Consider the following 20,275-nt stretch of genomic DNA (forward strand, 5'->3'; position numbering starts at 1 on the left):
CCTTATGAAAATGGAGATGACAACTCCCGCATGAGATTGTCAGGATTATGAGTCAATATTTGTAAAACACTTTTGAAAAAACCAGACGGACATACAGTTGGTGCTTGGAATGAACAGTGCCTGGCACACAGTTGGTACTCAATGAGCACTCAAAGCAGCATCCACCACACACCTGGCATTCAATAAGCACCCAGAACACAGGCATAAAACTGATGCTTAGTAAGTCCGAGGGGAAAAACCACACTGCTGAGTGAAGGACAGACTGGTGTTTTATATATATACCCACACAGCAGAAGATACAGGGTCTCAATAAGAAAATACACTCTTGTGTTCAGGTGAACCCCCATCACCCACTCAGAACACTCCAGGCTGGGAAAGAGGGAAGGGGTAACCATAAATAGAGACTAAGAGGGTAGGTTATTGCTCTAAGGGGCAAACACAGGCAGGGAGCACACTCTTGGGAAGAGATAGGGCCTCTTCCTCCCAGAGAGATCATCGCAGCGAGCGGCACAGGAGAACAGTAGCCACAACTAAGCCTGTAGTGCCTGGCGGGGGCACCTAACACGGGGAAGAGAATAGGGGAAAACACAAGAAGCAAGATGGCAGAGAGGGCTTCCTTCCCTGTGGCAGGACTCAGGGCCCCTCAGTTAACATCCATGAACTCAGAGCTGGGTGGGGAATTGCAGGCAGGGGAGGCTGGGGGACCAGACGAGCCGGACCGGGATTGCAGGCGACGTGCCACGTCCTGGCGTTGGTAGAAGAGGACATAGGCTGCCTTGGACTGCAGGGAGAGACAGGAGTCAGTATGGATTGGGTGGGGGAGTGGAGTCAGGAGAAGGGAAGAAGGGGAGAAGGAGGACAGAAGTCACACCTCAATCTGATTCTCATTCACAGGTGAGATGCTGTTGTCATCGAAGTAGTGCCACTGGCCGCTGTCCTTGTTGCAGGCAAATGTTGTGTCTGAAAGGGAGGGGAAGAGATCCTCACCCACCCTCCTGCCCCTGAGAGGCATCCAGATTCACTCTCACCCTTCCAACCCTGATAACCTTGCCACCGGCTCACATGCCCATTCACCCACTGGGGACATCCTGACCCTCCCAGTCCAGACCACCCCCCAGACATGTCCCTGCCCACAGCCTTGCACATACAGTGTCCATCACGCATGCCCCCATAGTGATTGGAAACCGCAATAAGATCGTATTTGTATAGCTCTGGAGATGACTCCTTCTGTGGTTTGATGACAAACTTGGAGAAGTCCAGGTCCCTGTGGGTGGGGAGAGGGTTAATACTAGTGTGGTATGCCCTGCCCCCAGCCCCTTTCCCTGCCTTAGCCCAGCCATCCTCCCCCTGGCCCCTGACCGGATAGGAAACTCTACAAGGGTGTCCAGCTTCTCGCGGGAGAACTTTGTGTAGGAAAAGCGTTTCAGGTGGATGATGAGAATCTCTGGCAGCATCCACAGGTCCAGCTTTTTGGTGGCCAGCTGGTGCTGCTTGCAAGAAGGGCAGTACCTACAGACAGAGTCCAAGGCAGTAAATAGACATTTTCTGAGCACCTACTGCACACCCTTTGTGTTATCTGGCCTTCACGTGCCATGCTTGGCCCACAGAGAAGCTGCTCTTACTTTCAGCATGCCTGGTACTCTAGTTTGCTCTTTCACATTAAAACCCTTTCATTCATTCATCAAGTACTGACTGACTGACTGCCTTTTGTAAATGCTTTTGTACTATTTTGCAATTTTGTTTGATTTCTGGTCCATAAGATGCTAGTCTGCCTGACTCTATCCCTCTAGTTTCCTCTCTTCATATTTTAGTCACATTCATTCCAGGTATTTATTGATTGCCTCCTGTTTAATTCTTTGGTACAGCCCAAGCAAAGGCTCTGAGGTGGGAATATGCTTGGGGTGTTGCTGGCTAGTGTCGCAGGAAGGGTTTGAGAGACGGGGAGAGTGGAAGGAAGTATGTTTAGGCAGCTAACAGGGGCCTGGGCAGGTAGTGAAACCCCATGAAACCCCACAAACCCCATGCTGGCCCCTCACCAGGGGTTTTCCTTCTCCAGGGTCTCCATGGTGGTGAAGAGCTCAATGCACTCCTGCAGCCGCACCGGAGGCTTCTTCAGTACGTATCCAACGCAGTCATGCTTCACATAGCCCTAGGGTTGGGTGAGCAGAGGGCCGGATGGCTGGGTATGAGGGTGGGTGGAGAAGCAGGGAGAGGCGTGGATGACACATGCTGAGTGGGTCCGAGCACTAGGAACCTGAGGCTCTGGAGCTCTCAGCGGGTATTAGGTTCCAAGGCTGGGCTGGACTTGGACCCTATCTCTTGGCTGTGTTCCCGGCTGGAGGGGCTGGGGTAGTGGGGGGCATGTGAAGAGTTGAGGGGTGAGAGCTTAAAGTGCCCCACATCCCTGGGATCTCATTTACCTCAGCCTCCGCCTCGTCATAGTAACGCTTCTTCATCTCCGGCTCCCAGTCAATGGCAATGTACGGCTGGGCTGGAAGTGAGGGAGAGGTGGTCATGGGTCCTGCTGCTAGGAAATCCCACCTTCCACCTTCCCAACCCTGGCTCACAGCCAAAGGAGTTTACAATGGACTTCTTCAGGGGAGGTCGTGCGGTCACTGGTCCCATTGGAGTTCACTGTCTGCAGGGTGAACAGTTGCTTGCGCCGCCGCCTTGGGGGCCACTGAGATGTGCCAAGGCAGTTGTCCAAGAGGAATGGGCACCTGCTTGTGACCCCAGAGCTGGGCCCAGCCTGCTCTGGCTCAGGGTCTCGGAGGCTGCCCCCAGTCGAGGGCCCAGGAAGGTCATCTTTGTCCTCCTCCTCATCGTCATCTAGGATGAGAGGATGTCAAAGAGGGGAAGGGTGAGCCCTGGAGGCTGAACTGCACTGCACATTTAGGTGAACCCTGTGTGGGTCAGACCTATCCCAGGTCTGACCCACATCCCCACTCAGGTCACAGGACCACCTGTATAGACCCTCCTCCTTGTCGACCCTCTCTCACTCCTCTCCCTCACCTTTCTCATCCCCATCGTCCTCCTCCTCATCTGAGCTGGGTTTGGTCACGTAGCGTCTGCAACAGAGCAGAGGAGACTCCCAAGGGAGGGGCAAAAGGACAGTGGGGGCAGAGCCTGGGATTTTACTTTAAAGATGATGGGAAGCCACTGGTAAACCCTCACATAAACTGTTCTTAATTACAGGCCCAGAAGGTCTGAGGAGGTGACATATAAATGCATGAAGAGGCTGAAGATGTCAGCAGTGGCCTGAGAATGTAGGATCTTGTGTGCCACAGGAGTGGTATGGATTTTAAGTCTAACAAGCCACTGGCAAACAGACACACCACCTGCTGTAAATTTCCATCAGGGAAGGCGTCTGAAGAATGGACTTTTGAGTGTAAAATGAGGGAGGAAAGGTTAACCCAGATAATGTATTGCTTTGCTTGCTATGGTAAGAACTCTGGATTTTAGGCACAATGAAAATCTATCAGTAAAAATACAAATAACCAAGTCTCTCCAAGGAGGAGACAATTAAGTATAAGATGAAGTCATCTGTACTTTGTCTGCCTTGTTCACTTCTGTATCCCCAGCACCTAAGAGGCAGTAGCGAAGCCAATGGTCAAGAGAAAGAAAAAACCCTACAAGTTCTTCTATGGTCATGTTAAGTTTGAACTGTGTTTTGCTTGAAGGGAAGGTGTCAAATAAGTAGCTAAACACCCAGGTCTAAGTTCAGACCCAACCTCACCCCTGCCCCCGGGGAAGGAGACACTTACGAGAGCCGGTACGTTAGGACGTTATATAGACCGTCCCAGGAGAACCGGTCCCTGGGCACTGACACCAGGAGTGGGTGCCCAAAAAGCATCAGGCCATAGTAGGAGTTGTTGTAGTCTCGGGCTGGAGTGCGCTCCCGCAAGTAGACAGGAACCACAATGTCATCTCTTGAGCCCTCGATGGCCTCAATCCGACCTGATACCTCATATCTGTGGGGGGTGGACATCAGGTCAGGCCTGATCAAGGCATCCCTGACACTGCACCAGTTGCTCCACCCACTCACTGCTCACAGCCTGAAGATATTTTTCGAAGGATCTGAAAAGTCACCAAATGTTTTGTGCTTTACAAACTGTTAAATGATTTACAGAGCACTTTGTTTATGTGCTATTTTATAAAGTACTTTGGTGCTATCAGAGTGCTTTAAAAACCATTTTCTTTTTGTAAACTACTGCTTGATTTACAAAGAACTTTTCTACTCATGAAGCACTTTCAATTTTAGTTTTTAGTTACCCAAAGATTTAAAATTTTTTCTGAATGCTCCTATGTTCTTTCAAAAATCTCTTTCTGTGTTTGAGGACTGCAATAGAATAAGGAGTTCAGCCCAGCATATGGTACACAGGAGGGGCCTAGTAAGTGCTGAATGAAATAAATAAGAAACTGTGGCCTCCCTCCCATAATGAGGAGAAAAACACCCAAAGACAGCCTGTATAAGGCTCTGTCACCCTACTCCATTGACAGCCCCAAGCCCCTAACCTGCCAAGGCACATGGCCAAAGTTGTGTGGGGCAGGTGCCCTGCAAATAAGGCAGAGGAGAAGAGAGAAGGTGGTTAAGGCAGGATCATACAAAAGGAAGTGGACCAGGTTCCTGAGGAACCACCATCTCCCCTTGATGCCTTCACTCACACAAAGATATCATCACGGTCCAAGATGCTGCTCAGAGAGTCCTCCAGCTGGTAGAGCTTATAGAAGCGGTGACTGAAGACATCAGCCACTATCATCTGGGAATGGGATGTAGAGAGGGTGCTGGTCAGTCTGCAAGGTCTCCCCAGACTTCTCTGCCTCCTTGACCCTGAATCCCACCCAGCCTCCATCTGCAGAGAGTCTCACCCTTTCTGGTGAGATACCCGTGTGTTTAGACAGAGCCACACACAGATCCGAGATCTTGCCTTTCTTGGGAACCACAAGCCGGTGCTGCAGGAGGAACAGTATCAACAAAAGATCAATAGGGCTGTGGTGAGTTAATCAGGAAAGTTTTAGGTAGGGCAGAGTAATCAGACTCTGACTACATGTCCTTCATCATGTCCCCATGTCCTCATTTCCCCCATACCTGCTCTGGTTTGCGGCGGGGATCCATGGGGATAAAAAAGACCTCCAACACCCTCTTGTGGCTGACAGGCAGTGGGACGCTGAGATAGCAGAAGGGGTCGAAGGTCACAGACACATTGCCACAATCAGGGCACACCAGGGTGGACTTGAAGAGGCCATGGAAAGTGTCCACAATCACAGAATCATTTCGTCGTTTGTGGTTCTGCCAGGCCTCCTGAGCGACCTCCTGTAGACAGTACCATGGAGGGTGGTGAGGCTTGCCCAGGGCAGAAGGAAACCATAGTTTGGGGTGGATTCGTCCAAGGTGAAGAGTAAGGCTGCTGTTAAAGTCCAGAGGTAGAGGTACAGCTAGGGATATGTGGAGACTATATTCACTGTGAGTGTTGGAGTGGGTTGGGGTTAACTCTAAGCTGGGTGTGGGGGCAGATGTGGCGTTGGAGCTAGGGTTGGGACTGAGGTTGGAGTTGAGGTCAGGGTAGAGGAACTTAAAAGAAAATGGTGGGATGTTGGATATCCTAGGGAGGCCAAAGAATCCCTAAGGCAGAGATCATAGTGGTTTAAGGGGACTCTCAGGATGGGGTACTTTCAGGAGCAGCCTACCTGATCTGGCCGCCCAGCAGCATTGCACAGCTCCACATATTCCTTCTTCTTGACCCGATTAAGGTCCTCATGCAGCCCATCCAGGAGGAATGACAGCAGCTCCTGAGAGTCATGCTGCTGGTAGCCCAAAAACTGGGACGCAAAATGGCCAACCTTGGTCTGAGAAGATGGGCGGGGCCGTTAGAGCAAGAGGGAGTTAAGAGAGCCAAGAAAAGTTGGGGGTGGGGGGTGCCCAGGGATGAGTCATACCTTGAACACATGAGGCACAATGGAGCGGTGGTGGCCGGACCATGCCTGCTTCACCAAGTCTGCATAGGCCTCTGCAATCTCACCCTTCATGCCCAGTGGGTTGCGGAAGTTGAGCTCCTCCAGGTACCGGTTGTTGAGGAAGTACTCAGTGAGCTGTGGTACATTGCTGAGGCACTGCAGGGAGCAGAAGCCAGGTGCATGAGGCAGAGAAGAGGAGAGAGAAGGTGGCCAAAGTGAGAACAGAAAAAAGGAAGCCAGGAGGGAGAGGAGAGTGGGGCAGAGAAAATATTAATATTTCACGAAGAGGAAAAAATGTAGTGACAAAGAAAAGAAAAGAGAAAGCAGGAGGTACTGATATTTCAGAAACGAATGGGGGCATGTCAATTTAGACCTATTGGGCCTTAGCTTCCAACCTCACCCTGCAGTCCCCCTGGGCCCCTAACTCTGTCCTCAATCCCCAACTCTTGAAGCCCACCCCTGTGGGCTTTAATGACCCAACCTGCAGGGCTGAGTTCATGAAGCATGTGTTGCCCAGATTGGTGAGGCCACAGATGCCTGGCTGGCCTTGGAAGTCCTCATCCTCTTCGAACACGTTCCTGGAATTGGATGAGAAACTATTAGCTGAGGGCCTACTACATGTAGCTGCAATGTGCTCATGGGCTCAGTCATTTTGCCTACTGAAGGATGCCTCCACTCAGGACCAGACACCCCAAGGGCTCACATGATATGCAGCTGTGCACTGGGCCAAGTGCCATCTTTGTTTCGGGTCTCCATGATGACCAGCTGGGTTAGAGGAAGAGAAAGAAGAGAAGAAAAGGCATTAATGGAGGGCCTTATGGGCACCTAGCCCTCTCTTCCTCAAACCTGGGCACTTCCAGGAGAGTCTATCTGCCAATCCACCTAAGCAGAAAAGCCCTCCTCACCCTTACCTGGCCAGTCTCGAGGGCAGCATCAAGCACTGTGGCATGTGTGTCGCGCAACCGATCCAAAGAGCCTTCTGAGTTCTTGACCCAAAGACGCGTCTCTTCCTGAGGGTCTGCCAGGAAAAGCTCCCGAGCTGTGCGCAATACTACTTCTGTGAAGGGTAATGGAGCACATTCAAGGTCTTCCTGATACCCAGAATGAACAACCCATCTTGGTATTCCTGACTTATCCCCACAGACCTCACATACTTAGTCAATACCTTGAGTCTCTGATCAATCTCCAAATGACTGACCCACACTCAGGACTTGAGATCCCCAGCAAATATCCTCTGCCACTGGAATGTAGCAGTTCACATAACCTCGAGACTCCAGTAGACCCCTTTGATGCCTCTGCCCAACTTGGGCAATGCCTTCTTGGTCCTCCAAAATCTGATCAGTGTTTTCTCAGTCTGCCACAGCCTAATCCCATGTACCTCAAGTCACTGAGCTGTGACCTGTGGCTGGGAATGCCAACTCATTCAATGATCCTCAGACTCACCAACAGAATCTGTGTGGCTGAACTGAGCAGTGTGATTTGTGTCCATATCACTATGCCGGACAAGCAGCAGTTCTACTGGATACACTTCGACTTTCTGGATGTTGGGCAGCTCTATGACCTGCAAGTGTAGAGGGGTGCATGCACAGGTGTATCCATGCTGCATACATGCACAGACACAAGACTCTGAGATTAGAGGAGCACACACTGTGGCTTACACACAGAGCATACAAAGACACAAATACAATGATCTGTAAGGAGGCGCACAGGTGAATACACCCAGCGGACACACAAATTTACCCATATAATGAGCTATGAGGGGGAGAGGAACGCAGATACAGGTATATCTAAACAGCACACATGGAGACACATGTACACATGGGTCTGGACCCATCCTGGGTCTATAAGACTTTTCTCCTACCTGACCTCCCACGGAACCTATCCCCTTCCAAACACCCTCATGAACCACTATACCTTGCGTTCAATGGGTGGCTGGCTATGCTCTAGACCATACCAGCTGACCAGGTAATGCCAAGCAGCTGCTGGGAGCAACACATAATCCTCGCCTTCCACCAGTCCCTCCTTGAGGCGCCAATTTATCTGATCTGCAGGGTGGGGTGGGGGTGGGGGTGGCAGAGGAAGAATCAGGGAAGGGAACCAATGAATCACTCTGGCCATCAGACCAACAACCGAGCACAGAGAATGGGCTTATGATCATTTGTAGGGACAAGGGGACAAGAACTCCGGGGCTAGGTTGATGTGGGGAGGCAGAGGCCTGCTACCTTCAAAGAGCTTGGCATTGTTGATGCATCCAGGGAAGGTGCCGGAGTCCTGGTCCCCTCCCTGCACGTATACCTCCCACTGTTTATACCAGTGCTGCTCCACAAGGAACCTGGGGCCCAGAGAGGTAACAAGGTGTTATATGGTTATCTGGGGGTTAGTCATACAACTTCCCATGGCTATTAGATTAAAAGTATCAACACATTATAATTCAAGATGAAAAGTAGCAGCATCATATAAAAATAAATTAGAAGCAAAATTTATTCAGTGATACTCAGATTTGTATATTAGGAAACCCAACTTCTTAGGATACTAAGAGATTTGATTAAAAACAGAAGTGTGCTCAATAATGGCATACAAACAAAAAACCCACACCCATAGTGCTGGAAACATGAGGTTTTATTATAAAATAAAAGATAATTAATTTGTATTAGTCTGTGGGACAACATAGTTAAATTAGGCTCAAAATATCCGTCATTTGTAGCTAATGTTATAAGCCTTTAGCCATTTGTTAAGTGTGCATCATTTGAAAAAAATGTATCAACAGAAGCAAACTTCTTAAGCTAAGAAATGATTTGATAAATTTTGAAAATATGCTCAGAAATTGAAAAAAATGTTAAATGCTAAAGAGAATCATCAAGTTTTCTTTCACAAATTGCATATTGCCATTTTTCATCATTTTCGTATTTAGGATTTATTTTGGCTTTATAATAAATTTCTGAGCTTATGACTAGCTCTCTCTCTTAACATAAAATTTACCATCTTAGCTATTTTTCAGTGTACAGTCCACCTAGCTCTCTTTTATTATTACGTTTTGTTTTTCTTTTTCTTTTTTTTGGTGGTTAGCCAATACAGAGATTGTACCCTGAACTTTGGTGTTATCAGCACCATGCTCTGAGTGAGCTAACCAGCCAGTCTTAGCTCTCTTTTAAAGGAGGAACTTACATGCACAAGGATAAACATTTAGGACTATGTTGAAATTTGCCTTTGTAAAATGTTGAGAAATTCTAAAGTCTGGAAAATACTTGACATATCATCAGTGCTAAATGAATGTTAGCTACTATTCTTCTGATCCCAGGCTTTGGAGATATAAATGCTCATAGACATACAATCCGCCTCTCACATTCACACACACATAACCTAATTGATGAAATGTACATAGCATTCCATTGGCTGGTTTTCCAGCAATTTAACCTGATAAATGTGATTCTTTAAAATGTCAACTTTCCCTTATCATAAAAGGATCAGACAGGTGGAGGGATGGAGGGATAGAAAAATCTTAGTCACAAACATTTCTGTGTGGGTTTTGTGTTGGTTTTGGTTTGGGGCTTTTTTTGCCTGTTTTGTTTGGTTTTTGCTATACTGATCCCCACAGACCCTACCACATCACTCACACCAGTGAAAACACACCTTCCCTGCCCCGGTGGCTCATGCCACAGACCTCCTCCCATCACTCACCCAGAAGACTCCATCGCCAACACTACCCACCACCATACACACCTTCAATCCCTCCTTCACGGCTTTACTTGCCTCCATAGCCTATGAGGTTAATTTATTCAGTAAAGCTAATTTATGGTTAATGGTACCTTCAATGCAAGGGGAGGCATTGCTCAACCTCTTTTTAAGAGCAGATTTTTAATAAAAATTAACATTAAAAACCACTCTTTATAGTGGATAAGCAAAACTTCCAAACCTGGCTACAATCTGAATTTCTAAAGGCTCCATTGAGGACTGAAGTTTTACACAAATTTTCACATAATATTATTACCATATCGCTTCAATTCAAAGACACACACAAGAAAAATCCAACACATTGTAACATCTCTGAAATCAAGATGACTTACAATCTGTCAGGCCAGGTGGCAGTCATGACAAAGTTATCATTGTATCAAGAACACCCATATTATTATATTTATTCATAGGTATTCGATTTGGGGGGATGCTATCGTAAATGCTATCCTTTAACATTTAACTTTCTAATTTCTTGTTGCTAGTATACAGAAATACAATTGATCTTGCTAAAGTCATGATTTTTTTTCCTCTTTTTGAAACCATTTTATTATGAAATTTAACACATACATAAAATTTAATAAAACAAATGAGCAGCCTAATGGGATATAATAAAAAGAATGCTCATGTGATTACCATCTAATTAAAAAACTAGAACATTGCTGGCTCCCCAGAAGGCCCCTAAATGCCCTTTCTAATCACACCCCCTTCTCTTCCTGCCAAAGGTAGCCACTCACTCCACCTAGTAGTCCGTTCTCAGCTCAGGCTACAATCCCCACACCCCACCTCACCTCTGTGGTCTTTCCCCTGACCTCATACAAGCCCTCTGAAGGTGTTCTCTCTCTCTCTCTTTTTTTTTTACAGTGTTGAATATCAATACCTGTGTACAATACATGATGCTTAAATCAGGATAATTAGTATATTCAACATTATATAATATAATTGTATTTTGTGGTCCTTTACCAATTTATTGCTAACTCTCTCTCTCCATCCCCCTCCCCCCTTTCCCATCTCTGGTGGTCTCAGTTCCATTCTCAAAATTCTATTTGTGTGTGTGTGTGTGTGGCTGGCTGGTACGGGGATCCGAACCCTTGACCCTGGTGTTACCAGCACCATGCTCTCCCAAGTGAGCTAACCCACCAGCCCCCCCATTTTTGTTTATTGTTTTGGCAGCTGGCCAGTATGGGGAACCGAAACTTTGACCTTGGTGTTACAGGGCTGTGTTCTAACCAACTGGCCCTTAAAGTCACTTATGCTTGTGCTTCCTCAAATTGGTTAAAATAATATGAAATACGTGCTTATGGGAACGTTACTAAATAATTCTTTATTTTCTGTCCTCTAGTCTTCTCTTGTTTGGAAAAAAGAAAATTGGTTGTTTTAGTTAAGCTAACAATTTATATAAATGGTTAATTATACTAGATACAATAACTATAGAGAAATAGAAATATGGATTTGTTAAGAAGTATGGTTTCCTACTTGTTTATTAAAAGCTTGTTACTTTATTCAGATGATAAATGTAAAATAACACTGTTGTACAAAATTTATTATTTACCTGTATAAGCTTAAATACATAATTTAATAAAGGCATTTTATTTTTTTTATTATTATTTTTTTTTTAAAGATGACCGGTAAGGGGATCTTAACCCTTGGCTTGGTGTTGTCAGCACCACACTCAGCCAGTGAGCGAACCGGCCATCCCTATATGGGATCTGAACCCGGGGCCTTGGTGTTATCAGCACCGCACTCTCCCGAGTGAGGCACGGGCCAGCCCAAATAAAGGCATTTTAATAAATCCCTTACTGTAAATTGTTACATAAATAATGTACCAAAGGAGGAAAATTACAATTTGGGTCCACTATGTTACCTTATGTCCAGACTAGAAATTCCTTTTTTGTCACCAAATTATTGTTAACTCTTGGTGCTTTCTGACATACTCTTATTTTTTTAAATATCTTAACTCATTTTTAAAAAGATTCCTTGATTTAAAAAAACTAAGCTCCTAATAAGCTTTGTTGTTTATTGCTGTGTGTTTTTACAAAGTCGACTGTAAATATTTCTTATCTTTACTTACAACTTATATCTTGTTTTTCCCAAATTCAGGTCCCAGATTTAGGATAATAACACTGTTAAATGTTCTTTTATGCCTAAACTATCTTTGGGAGATAACCCAAAGATTTTCTCCTTCACCCCACAAAAAGAAGGATAAGAGTAATAATCATATCTATCTAAAATTCTCCAAATTTTAATTCATTTAAAATTTAAGAGCTCTTTCATTTTTCAAACTTACTATTTAAAAAAATGCAAATCAAACAGAAAGCTTATCTTCCTGGGTTAATTACAGTTAATCATATGCAATTAGATATGCTAATACAAATAAATATCTTTCCTCAACATTTCTAGGTTTAACCTCCTGTGAGCCAGCCTTGATTTCCCTTCACACATCACCTGTCACCTCCGCTGGTGCAACACTCTGAACCCAACCCCCCCTCCTTCCTTTACCTGAACAAGGAGAGCCCCGTGAATGCTCACCTCTGTTAGGAAACTATCCACACCCTGAACACATCTGCTAGAGACTCCCTCAGCTATCCCTGATTTAATTGTTTGGTTCATCCTCAAAAAGAAAAACTAAAAATTTTTAAGGAGGTTGTACTATCATAGATTCATATTTACTCTTAACATATAAGCTTTTCTCAGAAATTAAATCAGTTCAGATGACCAAATTAATTAATTGCCCTTGCCCACATCTGAGAGCTGAAAAAAGACAGAAGGTACAAATATTAATACCGAGACAAGGTATATGTTTTGCAGTTAGTCCATGACCTCAAAATGCTTTATATACACCTCTTTCCTGACCACTGCAGCAAACCCTATAACATGGACAGCAAATTAAAGAACCTTGAGATTCTTTACTCTTACCTAAATAGATAAGCATAAAAACAGGTGGAGTTTAGCAAAAATGCTCCATGGTAATACCCACGATAGCAGAGATAAACTGGCTTCAGTAATAAAGCAACATTGCCATGGCGATTTTTTTAATGAAGTGAAATTCACATAATAAAATTAACCCATTTCAAAGTGAAAAATCCAGTGGCATTTAGTACATTCATAATGTTGTGCAACCATAACCTCTACCTAGTTCCAAAACATTTTCATCACCCCAAAAGGAAACCTGGTGGTACTGGTGGGGTAATTTTAAAGGGTACTTCCAAGGATGATAGGATTTCATGTCTTATCTGTCAATGATACAATCATGACAAGTCTGTAAAGGTAGGAAGGGGCAAGAACCAAAGTCTTGAGGCCCTTTGAACATCTCCAACTTGGCTATAAAATGTTCTGGTTATAGCTTATTTTTGAGATGGTCTGAGGCTTTTCCTTGCTGAGTAGCTATGATGTAATGGTAGAAAAACATTGCTTGGTTTTGTATTCTTCATTTGGGGAATCTCAACTCATCTTCCCAGTAACAGGGATATACATTTCATTGGTTCTATTATTAAAAGAACTCTGTACAGGGCCGCCCCGTGGCTCACTCGGGAGAGTGTGGTGCTGGTAAAACCAAGGCCATGGGTACGGATCCCATATGAGGATGGCCGGTTGCTCACTGGGTGAGCGTGGTGCTGACAACACCAAGTCAAGGGTTAAGATCCCCTTACCAGTCATCTTTAAAAAATAAAATAAATAGGGCCCGCCCGGTGGCGCACTGCTACAGTGTGCCGCTTGGAAGCGCGGTGGCGCTCCCACCGCCGAGGGTTCGGATCCCACATACAGACCGGCCGCTCACTGGCTGAGCAAGGTTTGCGATCCCGTTGCCAGTCCCGGTCCGGTACGGGCGTGACACTGAGGGTTGCGATCTGTTGCCGGTCACGAAAAAAAGACAAAAAGGAAAAATAAAATAAAATAAAATAAATAAATAAAAGAACTCTGTACAGTGAGCAAACCACTCAAAAAGGCCCTACGGCTTGACATGTTGAGGACCAGCAAGAGTCCAATATGGCTGGCCCTTGATGGAGAGAGGAAGGGAGTGTGTAATCAGAGGAGGGGTGTGCGAAGAAATCAGAATGGAAGCAGTGTACCACCTTGCAAGTCACTGTAAGGATTTTAGCATTTATACTGCATGAGACAGGAAACTGTTAGGACATTTTGAGGAATGGATGCACATGATATATGTTTTAAAAACAATTACTGCATATGTAAAGAATAGTACCTTTACAGTTGAGAAACCTGGCAGACATCACTGTAACCAAGTAATCAAAGTTAACATCACCAATGATGTCATGTGTGTACCATGTACCTACCACCTGATATGATGAAAAGGGCTCACAGTATGCATCCAGTATGATTTCATATATATACTCCATATATATAAAGTGAAAGCTTAGACAACAAATACTATTTAAGGGATGCATACAGTGGTGGTAAAACATGAAAGAAAAGGAAGAGACAACTCGAAATTCAGGATAAGTTTCCCATGGACTAGGGAGGGGGAATTCCCATCTGGGAGGGGCACAGAAGGATTTCTTAAGGTAATGTTCTGAATCTTAACCTGGGTGGTGAATTCATGTGTTTTTATTTTATTATTCTTTAATCTTTTACTTTAAAATACTTAGAAAAATAGCAAAAATAATACAAAGAATTTCCCATATGTCCTTCATCCAGATCCTCCAAATCTAACATTTTACCCATTTGCTAATTTGGATTCTTCACATACATTTTAAAAATTTTTATTTAGGGCCGGCCCAGTGGCGCACTGCTACAGTGTGCCACTTGGGAAGTGCGACAGCGCTCCCGCCGAGGGTTCGGACCCCACATACAGACCGGTTCCCGCTCACTGGCTGAGCGAGGTGCGGGGGCAACACCGAGGGTTGCGATCCCATTGCCGGTCCCAGTCCGGTACGGGCGCGACACTGAGGGTTGCGATCCGTTGCCGGTCACGAAAAAAAGACAAAAAAAAAAAAAAATTTATTTATTTTAAAATTGACAAAAAATGTGTATATTTATGGTGCACACCATGATGTTTTCATATATGTATACATTGTGAAATGACTAAATCAAGATAATTAATATATCCATTACATCCATTACATCACATCTTTTTGTGTGGTGAGAACATTTAACATCTACTCAGCAATTTTCAAGTATACGACACATTATTATGAACTATAGTCACCATGATATACAATAGATCTCCTGAACTTATTCCTCTTGTCTAAGTGAAATTTTGTATCCTTTGACCAACATCTTCTCACTCTCCCCACCCCAGTACATGCATTTTTACATATGCTATTTTTTCAACCATTTGAGAATAAGTTGCTTACACCATGGTTCCTTACCCCTAAATTTTTCAGTACATATTTCCTAAAAACAAGGATATTCTCTTTCATGACTACAGTTATTTCAATCAAGAAATCAGCAGTTACTAATATCTAATCCATCGATCTTAGTCAAATTTCACTGATTTTTCCATTGCCTTTTACAGTAAAAGAGAAAAAATTATTTTATGAGGTTAATTCCTTTAACCTGGAACAGTTCCTCAGCTTTTGTCTTTCACAACCTTGACATTTTTGGAGAGTACAGGCCATTTATTTTAATAGGATGTCTGTCAATTTGGGCTGCGTAAACATTTTATATAGGCTTTTTAGGTCTTACGTATTTTACAATGAAAATAACGAGATGTAACTCAGTGAGAAATAGAATAAACTCAGAAGCAGTAAATTTCAAGAAGCACTGGTTAGCAAAGAAATCAGTAAAACAAGCTGATTTATCAAGATACGCATTGAGGGGGCCGGCCCGGTGGCGCACTGGATAGTGCGCCGCTTGGGAAGTGTGGCTGCGCTCCCGCCGAGGGTTCGGATCCCACATACAGACCGGTTCCCGCTCACTGGCTGAGCGAGGCGCGGGAGCAACACCGAGGGTTGCGGTCCCGTTGCCGGTCCCCGGTCCGGTGCGGGGGCAACACTGAGGGTTGCGATCCGTTGCCGGACACGGAAAAAGACAAAAGGACAAAAAAAAAAGAAAAGAAAAGAAAAACATAGTTTGATTTTTTCCTTTTTATGTTACATATACGGTGTTGCTAAATGAGCCCTGCAGTTTCTAAACAAACCCTGTTAAAGACTGGCTCCTTTTAACCTTTTTTTGTTTGTTTTTTGCCTTTAAGACTGTGTGATGCCTTTAAGACATGTAGCCTAATTTGCTGTATATTCTTTGTCTATCCTAATAGTCTGATGCAAAATGGCACGGTTTGTGACCCAGTGATAGAGTGATTAGTTCTGTCATGGGCCACATGGTGTTACCCCAAAACGGGGAGTGGTATTGCATGATTGGCAAAGGGAGAGTCTAGAATGGAGAGTAAAGAAAGCCTAGACATGGAAATCTCTGACCATTTTCCGTTTCGATGATAAAAGTTCAGATCCCAGAGAGTATTAAAACTGAAAGTGCCATTCTCAGGCCATTGAGAGTCGTTGGGTAATTTGTATTGTGGCCAAACGGAATTGCAGTAGAAGATAAATGTTTTGGCTGTATGTCTGCTGTGAGACCCAAAGGGTCGAGATTTTTAAGTAGGCACCCCAAAGGGGTGGTCTTGGGAGGAGTCAACTGATTATTCCCCATTAAATGAGCTTTGAAAGAGTGAGGGCAAGAAAACCCAGAAGAAAGGCAAAGAGTGAGCGTCCTCCATCTCACTGCTTGTCTCCATTGAGAACTGTGGGTAACTAACTTGCTAACTCCAGAGGGTGTCCCCAATCGAGAAGGCCCAGGCCGTAGCCAAGGAGGATCTCTGACCTAGCACTAGGATTTTTTTTTTTTTTTTTTTTTAAGATGACTGGTAAGGGGATCTTAACCCATAACTTGGTGCTGTCAGCACCACACTCTCCAACTGAGCCAACGGACCATCCCTATATAGGGATCCAAACCCATGGCCTTGGTGTTATCAGCACCACACTCTCCTGAGTGAGCCACAGGCCGGCCTGCAGGCTTCCTTCCCTAGTTATGCTGAACATGGTGTAATTTGCATTCTTCCTTGCTTTTCTGCTATATCCCTTTTCAAACATCTTCTCTCTCTGTAACATTCTTTTACACTGTTTGTTTATTTAAAAAGTACCATTTGGATGTGAAAAATGACTCAAGGATAAAAAGCCAATATTTTGTATGAAAGGTCTGTATGCTTGGGTTTGAACAACTAAGTTTGTGCTTTTTGGTCATTTACAACCTGGTGACCGAAAAGTAGCAGGAGCTGAGCACATTGTTAGGGTCCATGTTCCCTTTTCCTTCAATGATATGGATATAAAGGGATGCCAATATCTCAATCCTATGATCTCACTTGGCATGACATTTGTGTTATCCTCTCTTCCACTCTAAACCTGGAGGAGTAGAAGCAAGTCTGGACTGCAGCCCAAGCCCATACAGACACCATACACACTCAGGATCTGACTCAGCATCTTCTGGGTCCCATGGCCATCCCAACAAACTGACCCAAATTGGAACTATCAACTAAAATCTGCAGATACAAAAAAGAGAGATCACATGGCTCACATATCTCATAAAAGATTTTTTTTAAAAGTTTTCTTTAAGGCATTCAATTATGACAAAATCAAGAAAGTTAACTCAGGAACCTAACGAACACTGCACTTTTTGTCTCACCTCACCGAGACTGTAATATAATATACCAACTTTAACCCTGAAACAGAGAGGAGGAATCTAAACTCAAAAACTAAAACATAATCAAATCAAATGCCACTTGCTGGCTGCTGCTATCCGGGAAAACCAGAAACCACAAACGCCTCAAGTCAAGGCTCAGGGTAAGCCTCCCATTGCTCCCCAAGGTAACTGCTTCAACGTGGTAAACCAAGGGCACTAGGCAAGTGTCTACCCAAACCCGAGGCCTGTGTGGTGAGGAGGGACATTGGGGAGTCAACTGTAGTAAAAGAGTCTTTGGGCCTATTCCAGTCCCTCCAAAAACCCCTACTGAGCCCGGTTTGGAGCTATCTGTTTGGAGTTATCTGACCTGAAGCGGCTATAAGCCGCTGAAGACCACGAGGGCCGGGCTTACAGTCCCTTCTGCCATGCGTATCACCACTTCTGAACTCCTGGTAATAGTGACAGTAACAGGTAAGCAAATTTCTTTCTTAGTAGATACGGAGACCACACACTTGGTACTTCCAGAATATTCAGGCCAATTTTTTTTTTAAAGATGACCAGTAAGGGGATCCTAACCCTTGACTTGGTGCTGTCAGCACCACGCTCTCCCAAGTGAGCAAACCGGCCATCCCCATATAGGGATCCGAACCCGTGGCCTTGGTGCTATCAGCACCACACTCTCCTGAGTGAGCCACGGGCCGGCCCTCAAGCCAATTTTTGATTCCTCCATTTCTGTTGTAGGGAGTGGGAGAAATTCCATTCGAATGAAAGGTCACCTCCCCTCTACCATGTATTCCTTTAAAAGTACTTTTCATACATCAGTTTATAGTCATTCCACGTTGCCCTACTTCTATTTTGCAAAGGGACATCCTCACCAAGTTCCAGCCATCCATATACTTTACTCCAAACCCACCTGAACCTCTTCTACTCTTATGCCACCCAGACTCACCTCTCCCCTCTAACACCCTACCCCCTACTCTTTCTATCACTAAACACCGCCCCCCCGCTCCCCACTACAGATACAAGGTAAAAACCTTTCCACATTCCCTCACCAAGCCCAATATCCAGTCAGTAAAGAGGGACTCCAGACACTTAAGCCAGTTATTCAACAACCACTCCAGGCCGGTCTATTAAAAGAAACTCATCCTCCCAAAGTCTGTCACCCCCTTCTCTTACAGAATAATCAACACCGGCCCAACTACTGTCTGGCTCTCTTGAATACCAGAGAAACAGGCTACTACAGATGAGTAACGGCACAGCTGCCTCAATCCTTGGCCTCTTCTCACTGCTGGGCCTTCTGACTCTCTTCCTACTTCCATCCTGCTGCCCACCTTACTATGCCCTGTATTGCTGTAACTGACATATCATTTAAATCTGATTACAAATCTGATTATTACTCCAGACACTCCTTACTTCCCATCAATTCTATGCTAAAAGATCTAAAAACCTTCCTTCATATCCTATACCTCAACCTCTCTTGGTGCCCTCATCAACACCCTCTCACCTCAGTAGATGGACTTTGGGTGGCTGTAACTGCATTATACCTCCAGAAAAATTTCAACAACTTCGATTTAGATCAGCTACAATGGTTTACTTTTTGTTACCTACATCCTCCTATTTGCCAAATATACTCCATAATATTTGGGCCACTCCTTCTTCTACTCATCCTCGCCACAAATATTTCCACTCCTCAGTCCAGCCGTCAAATCAATAGCTAGATCCTTTTCATAAACCTTACACAACAACTTCTAATCCAGTCACATTCTTCCCTGTAAACTAATTGCTAGATCTGTCTTTCTACCCAAACTCAATGAACTTCAACATACCCTACTAACCTAACTACTTGGACAAGATCTAACATGAGCCTACATCTACAGTTTTCCACTATGCTCTTCCCTAAACCCTTCCACTCTCTTTCACTCCTACATGCCTATTATCTCTTCCTCCACCAACATTCCCTAACATTCCCTAACTGGCATCACCCTCTCCAGATCCTACTCCCTATGGTACCTAAAAAATAAACGAGTCTCATGACTAGCCACTTTCACCTACAGCTTCTGTCTTACTACCCAGGGTGTCTGCTTCCTTTGTGGCATCTCATCCTACTTCTGCCTTCCCTCTAACTGATCTGGCAGCTGCACCTTAGTGTTCCAGCTCCCCACTATTACCTTACTGCCAAACAATCAAACTATTCAGGTTCCCCTTCCTGCGAAAATTCTCTCTTCTATGACCCAGCATAATCAGGCTGCTCCACTCCTCATTCCCTTACTGGCTACCCTAGGAATTTCCCCAGCTCTAGGGACAGGTATAGCTGATGTTAACACTACCCCAACCCATTTCCAACAACTATCAAAAGTCCTCTCTGACTCTAGGGCTGAGATGACCTCCACTCTTACCACCATTCAAAATCAAATTCACTAGCCAAAGTGGTCCTATAGAATAGGAGGGCCTCAGACCTACTTACTGCTACAGAAGGCGACACATGCTTATGTCGTAAAGAAAGCTGTTGTTTCTACATTAACCAGTCTGACAAAGTCAAAACAAAAACAAAAACATATCCAAAATATTCTTGAAAAGTCTACAAACCTAAAAACTACGCCAATTAAATGGTCTAAGGGCTGGTTCATGGCTATTACCCATTTTGCTACCCATCCTAATTCCCTTTGTAATAATTTTCCTTCTGCTATCCGTAGGACCTATACTTCTACAACAATTCTCCTGGCTCCTCTGCACGACCATCCAAACAATGACTCATGAGCAGGAGCTAGCCAAAAGCCTAAAAAAAAACCAAACAGATCAACTAGATAATCTCCTAGATCACTTTGACTCCCTGGCAGCAGTAGTCTTACAAAGCCGCAGAGCACTGGACCTCCTCACAGTGGCCCAGGGAGGGACTTATGCTCTCCCCCAGGAAGAATGCTGTTTCTTTCTTTTTTTTTTTTTTTTTTTCTTTCCTTTTTGT

At 44.7% G+C, this 20,275-nt stretch overlaps 1 protein-coding gene across 2 annotated transcripts in view; it reads right to left on the minus strand.

Annotated features, from left to right (window-relative positions):
* Positions 1–251: 251 nt before the first annotated feature.
* The window catches only part of USP11 (ubiquitin specific peptidase 11), a 22,731-nt gene continuing 2,707 nt past the window's right edge, over positions 252–20,275 (minus strand). Inside the window, exons 2-21 of one of the 2 annotated variants that reach the window (XM_008574993.1) lie at positions 8,178–8,287; positions 7,870–8,000; positions 7,399–7,516; positions 6,867–7,012; positions 6,659–6,720; positions 6,437–6,533; positions 5,938–6,111; positions 5,689–5,847; positions 5,090–5,314; positions 4,870–4,953; positions 4,666–4,760; positions 3,765–3,971; positions 3,013–3,068; positions 2,584–2,829; positions 2,421–2,491; positions 2,037–2,149; positions 1,360–1,509; positions 1,149–1,264; positions 872–960; positions 252–781 (exon numbers count right to left, since the gene is read on the minus strand). In XM_008574993.1, the coding sequence (XP_008573215.1) occupies positions 644–781; positions 872–960; positions 1,149–1,264; positions 1,360–1,509; positions 2,037–2,149; positions 2,421–2,491; positions 2,584–2,829; positions 3,013–3,068; positions 3,765–3,971; positions 4,666–4,760; positions 4,870–4,953; positions 5,090–5,314; positions 5,689–5,847; positions 5,938–6,111; positions 6,437–6,533; positions 6,659–6,720; positions 6,867–7,012; positions 7,399–7,516; positions 7,870–8,000; positions 8,178–8,287 (2,587 nt within the window). In that variant the 3' untranslated portion in view covers positions 252–643. The remainder of the gene's footprint in view (positions 782–871; positions 961–1,148; positions 1,265–1,359; positions 1,510–2,036; positions 2,150–2,420; positions 2,492–2,583; positions 2,830–3,012; positions 3,069–3,764; positions 3,972–4,665; positions 4,761–4,869; positions 4,954–5,089; positions 5,315–5,688; positions 5,848–5,937; positions 6,112–6,436; positions 6,534–6,658; positions 6,721–6,866; positions 7,013–7,398; positions 7,517–7,869; positions 8,001–8,177; positions 8,288–20,275) is intronic. The other variant, XM_008574992.1, reaches the window with a different exon arrangement.

Source organism: Galeopterus variegatus, unplaced genomic scaffold, assembly GCF_000696425.1.
Source record: "Galeopterus variegatus unplaced genomic scaffold, G_variegatus-3.0.2 Scaffold1127, whole genome shotgun sequence".
Lineage (NCBI taxonomy): Eukaryota > Metazoa > Chordata > Mammalia > Dermoptera > Cynocephalidae > Galeopterus > Galeopterus variegatus.